Below are 5,912 nucleotides of genomic sequence, written 5' to 3' on the forward strand. Positions count from 1 at the left end.
CTTATTCAATCATTTAACGCATTCAATAATTAAACTGTTACACAAATAAATTCCAGATTGGAGCATTTTCAATAAGTTTTTAGAGGCAATTGCTCAAGATTTTAGGCACTTTTGATATGTATTTTTTAAATTTTAAATGAAACATTAACATGAAAAACATAAGATAGTAAAAAATAATATAAGATAATATAAAAAAAATATAAGATAATAAAATTTCAAGAATGCAACAGCATACTAGTTCATAAGTACAGTAAAACCCCTTCTATCGAATACCCCTCAAAGGCGAACATCCCTCTTATGCGGACAATTTTTAATTCCCCAGTTCCAACACAAATAACATTATTAAACCCCTGTTCTGCAGACACCTCTCTATTGCGGACAAAAAAATTTGTCTCGTTAGTGTCCGCATTAGAGGGATTTTACTGTATTACTCTAAAAAGAATGAAATGATGTATATAAAAAAAAAACTTTAAAATGGCATTAAAGAAAAGAATCAAGCTACCATTCATAACTAGAAATCGCTTTAGAAAGTAAAAAACCATTTCATTGCTTAAACTCCAGTGATACTATTTTTAAGCATAATTTTTGAACCTGGGCCCATTTAAATTTATATTTGAAATTTATTTGTAGTTACGTATGATTTTGATTATCGCTTTTGCACCAACTTAAAATATTATGTTTAAAAGTAGTATCAATGGTGTTTTAGTGATGAAATCATGTTTTAGTTTTCAGAGTGATTTTTAGTTATGAATGGTTGTTTGATTTTATTCTTTAAGGCACTTTTGAGGTCATTTCTTTTTTGAGAAGAAGGGAAGGTGATCAAATCACTGATATGGAAAAACTGTTTGAACTTTTAGTTTATATTTTTGGATTTTAACTAGGCTCATTGATTTCTTCTCAAATCAGCAGTTTTATTAATAATGTTTTAGGTTTCTATGTAAGTATTTGTTTTCTTTTTGAATTCTATATACATTTGTACCTATAATTTTAAACATTGAATATTTTTGTTTATTTTAATAGATTGGCTGCAGATTTAAACACAGAGGAACTTGAAATCAAAATTAAAAATAAGGTACTTTTATGTCCCTAACTCATTTGATCTGCTCTGTGAACGTATTTAATGGAATGTTTTTTACCTATTTAAAATGCTCTTTTTATTTTATTTTTGTATGTACGGTCAGAAGTAGCGAATTGCCAGGAAAAAATTCGATGTATAGAAATTTCAATATATAGAAACAATCTTAGTCTATCATAAAAATATCATAAAACATTAAAATTAAAGCTAATATTCGCCAAATTAATGCTGTTTCATGGTTTTGAGTGAATTTCTGTAAGTTTTAGTACTTTTATTACGGCTTTCTGATTTCTCATAATACAGTCCAACCTGTCTATCTCGAATGTCGAGAGTTCAGAAAAAAAATTCGAGAAAGACAGGCTTCGAGATATGGAGGTTTTGATTTTTGTATTTAAATCTAGCGACTATAAGTTTTTCAAGCAATGCGTACACTGTCAGTGAACTGAATAGAAATATAATATACTGAAAATAAAATAAATAAACATATTAATTAAATAAACAATTCATTATGATTTAATGCAATACCATGTACATACCTCAATGAAAAAAAGCTGTTAATAAAGTTTGATGATTGACAGTTTTCATTTCCTCTACAATTCTTTTTAATTTTGCAATGGCTGTAAAACCTTCCTCACTAATACTGTCCTGTGATTCAAGAAAGTTTCTAAGAGTTTCAGTTGCTTTTTCAGCATCTTTTTTATTGATTTTGGGAATTTCTGTCTGTTCTGTTTCATCATCGTCGTCTTCGGAATTGACCTGAACTTCTTTAATGATCTCTTCATCCGTAAAGACACCACAAGCAGCCACAGAATCATCCACGTTTACAAAATCTTCAAATGAAACGTCTACTTCCATGCTTCTTTTAATTTCCATCCAATCTGAATCTTGAAGCTCAATGTCAAAGTCTTCAATTTCTTGCACTTCCTCTTGCCTGTGTATTTTTTCTCCGAATCCAGCTTTAATAAAACTGTTCTTGATCGTTTCAGCGGTGACATTTCTCCAGGCGTAATCTATCATTCTCATAGCATCTAAGACATGGATTTTTTGAATGGTGTTTCCTTCGTCAATGCCCCTCAATAACTTTTTCACAAGTTCTTTCCTGTAACTCGCTTTGAAACTTCATATTACCCCTTGGTCAAGGGGTTGCAGTTTTGAAGTGGTGTTTGCCGGCAGAAACTCAACACTAACATTCTTTAGAGGTGGCAGTTTTGTATGTGCAGCACAATTGTCAATAAAAAGTAAAATCTTTCTTTTTTTTAAGCCCATCGATCTGTCAATCCCTTTCAACCATTCGCCGAAAATGTTGCTAGTCATCCAGGCTTCCTGATTTGATTTGTACGCTATTGGGAAAGATTTTATTTTAGAAAAACATCTGGGATTAGCAGAGCACCAATCATCAAAGGTGGAAGTTTCTCACTTCCATCTTGATTAGCAGCTAAAAGAACAGTTACTCTTAATTTGCTCTGTTTTCCTCCTCTGCATTCTTCACCTTTAAAAACGGCTGTTTTGTTTGGCAAGCATTGATAAAAAAGTTCTGTTTCGTCAGCATTATAAACGTCAATAGGTTCAAAATTTTTCAGAAGTGAAGGGAGCTCATTGGTTATCCATTTGTCGCAAATGCTTTGTGGTACTGCTGCGCTTTCGCCACAAATCTTTCAAAAAACAATGCCGTGTCTACATTTAAAACTCTCCAGCCAACCATTGCTCGCTTTAAAGTCAGAATACCCAAGTTTTTTTGCAAACTCCGAAGCTTTATCTTGCAGCATCAATCCGCTGACAGGAATTTCTTTTTCACGACACTGTTTAAACCACAAAGTCAAACATTCGTCTAAATTAGTAAAAGTACATTTTCTTACTTTTTTAACATTTTTATTGTCCGTCTACAATGAAGTTTTGTTTTTTTATTATTGTGGATAGAGTGCTTGGTGGCATATTAAATTTCTTAGCAACGTCAACTTTTTTCATCAGAGGGTTTTGATCCAGAAAGTTCAAAATTTTTCTTTTCTCTTCTATAGGAAGAACATTCAATTTTCTTTTCACAGACGCCATATTTGGCTTAAAACACTCAGGAATAACACAGTTGTGTGAAAACCTCAGAAGAGCAACAAGAAAAAAAACACACCGAACACAATTTTACATTCAAGAACTCTGGTCTTCTTCCACGAACAGGCAGGTACAGCAATTTCAAGGAAAATGATAACGAAGAATTCTTTTGATTCTTCCTTCTCGCCCCCTACTGTTTCCCTTACCCTGTTTTCCTTTGCAGGAGAAATAATAGCACCACGTGTCCAGTTTGTCAACTTGAAGAGACACGTTTCATCTCTTCCAACCCTCGTAGTATTGTGTGCCAGTCAGTGTTTACATCTTGCATTCGCTCTGTCTGTCCCCTCCCCCTCTCCCACACCCCCGAGGCAGGGTATTATCCTCCATTATTTCTTATTTTAGGGCTCATCTCCTGCCTTTATGTTCTTTAAACCATGAAAAGAAAACAAGGTTGCACTTCAAATTTCCGTAGCAGCGAAATCTGAACTTCGAGAAATAGAGGTTTTACGTACTAAGTATTTGAGAAAAGCATTGAAAAATTCATGAGAAATTAATTGAGAGTGCTGGGAAATATAAAAAATACGAGATATGCAGTTTTTCGAGATACGCAGGTTTCGAGATAGACAGGTTCGACTGTAGCAGGAACTCTGCTTTAGGAAATACTAAAATTACCAGAAATGACATTTTTGTGCCTTCATGCATCTTCATTCTTCGGCAATTCAACTTGATCTGCAACATAAAGGGATTTTTGCTTTGACAATGCAATCGAGAGAAAAGTAAAAAATCAATCTAACTGAATGATTTTCACTGAAGCTAGAAAGACTAGGAATGATAATCAACAGATACTAGAGATAACTTGAAACTGATTTTACTGTATTAGGGGAGACTAGGGATACTTGATCCCTAGAAATACATGATCCCATAGCCAAAAATGTACGAAAATCATTAAGTAAAGATTTGAAACCTGACAATTATATTAAAGTTATATTTGTACATAAAAACTTGCTACATTTTTTTTCCAGACATTTTGTTTTAGTTCAAGAAATGATCGTCTGATTGTGATAAGAGAAACTTTTTTTTAGGAAAGCATTCCGAAGTTTACATTATCCGTTAAATCCAACTTTAAAAAAATATCCAAAGTGTAATGTTAAAGTATGGACAGTCTTTTATAATTGAGACATATTTTTAGTAAATTGCCACTGATTGTTAATAATATAAATAATTATGTTTGTAAAAATCGCATATTAGGGATACTTGATCCCTTCGTTTAGAGGGATACATGATCCCAGGGATCAAGTATCCATGTGACAATATAAACACAATGAAAAGACTATAAATGTTGTTTACTTAGTTGACATTAACTTTAAACATTCAAAACCATGTTAATATAATAAAATTTATCATAGTTTGAGTGATAGATGCAAACAATCACTACTGTAAACATGCTAAACAATTGAAATTATCAGTTCGCACTTGTAACCCATCCCACATAACACCTCAAACATCTAAACACAAACTAACTCTACTGATAAATTATGTTCTGATCAGCCAAATGAGCTTGAACAAGTTGAAATAGATGTCAATTCTTTGTTTGAAAGAAAAAATAAATGATTTTACAATAGTTAGATTTACAACAAAAAATGTGAGTTGCTCATTATGTTGACCCATTAGGGGATAGAATGCAAAGTTGGATTTCTAGAGTTTGAAATAAGTTTTCTGAAGTGAAAGAGTAATATGTTTAATCATCCTATTTTTCCTGAAAAATTGACAAAATGTGTTAAGCTGCACACATCCGGTTGGGTTGAGCGGAACTTAAAGAACTACAACAAACGAATTGTTTGCATTTGACTTTTCAGGATTTGAAAACATATAAGCTAGGCTTTCTTTTTTATGAGTACACTATACCTACATTTTTCTTCCCTCTTTTTAAAAATTAATTCAAATTATGAAACTCTTAATTTTATTATTGCAAGACAAGAAGCAAATAATATGATTTTTGTGCTTGTCATCCTATTTTTTTTAAAATTTGTTGTAATTTTAGCTTCATTGTGCTACTTAAAAAAATTGTTAGTTTTATTTATAAAATATAGTATTTTTTGTTCACAACTGTATTGGATAATAAGTAACTGATCAAAAGCATCATAAGTTCGTGAAAGTTGTACACATTTTTTTTTACAACTACGTTACTTTGTATTCACATTATTATAATCTAATAAAAAAAATAGAAATTGTGTTTTTTTAGAAACATTTTGTAGAAAACTAAAATCTATAAATTAATTGCCGATCTAATGAAAAGCCTATGTATTTTCTCAGTGGGATCAAGTATCCCCCATGAAGGGATCATGTATTCCTTGATGTGGGGATACATGATCCCTTTATGAAATTTTTGAAAAGAATAATTTTACCAAAAAACTATCTATTTCATTTCAACTAAAAAAATAGTGTCCGGTAGAGGAAAAAAATTACCTTTGTTCACGTGTTTTTTTTTTTTTTTTAACTGATAATTTGCAGCAGAGAAAAAAAAATTGAATACTAAAGTGGGAATCAAGTATCTCCAGTCTCCCCTACTGGTTGCAACTATGATTTGAAATAAACTTGAGGGAATTTAAGAACTCCAGAACGGAACAAAGACCTATCTACACACCCCTCAGCCCCAGATTCCTTATGAGTTTCATGGCAACTTTTAGTGAACATAATTTTCTCCCCTAACCTTCATTTTTCATGAGACAAGACAGTCTAAAGTGGAAAAGAATCTATCAATATTTCGATTTTTTTTTGACACATGGAGATTTTT

At 31.8% G+C, this 5,912-nt stretch overlaps 1 protein-coding gene across 1 annotated transcript; it reads right to left on the reverse strand.

Annotated features, from left to right (window-relative positions):
- Window positions 1-1,612: 1,612 nt before the first annotated feature.
- LOC129226845 (tigger transposable element-derived protein 4-like) lies at window positions 1,613-2,092 on the reverse strand. Its single transcript, XM_054861475.1, has one exon. It carries the CDS (start codon window positions 2,090-2,092, stop codon window positions 1,613-1,615), a length of 480 nt encoding a protein of 159 aa, XP_054717450.1.
- Window positions 2,093-5,912: the final 3,820 nt, after the last annotated feature.

Source organism: Uloborus diversus, chromosome 7 (genome assembly GCF_026930045.1).
Source record: "Uloborus diversus isolate 005 chromosome 7, Udiv.v.3.1, whole genome shotgun sequence".
Lineage (NCBI taxonomy): Eukaryota > Metazoa > Arthropoda > Arachnida > Araneae > Uloboridae > Uloborus > Uloborus diversus.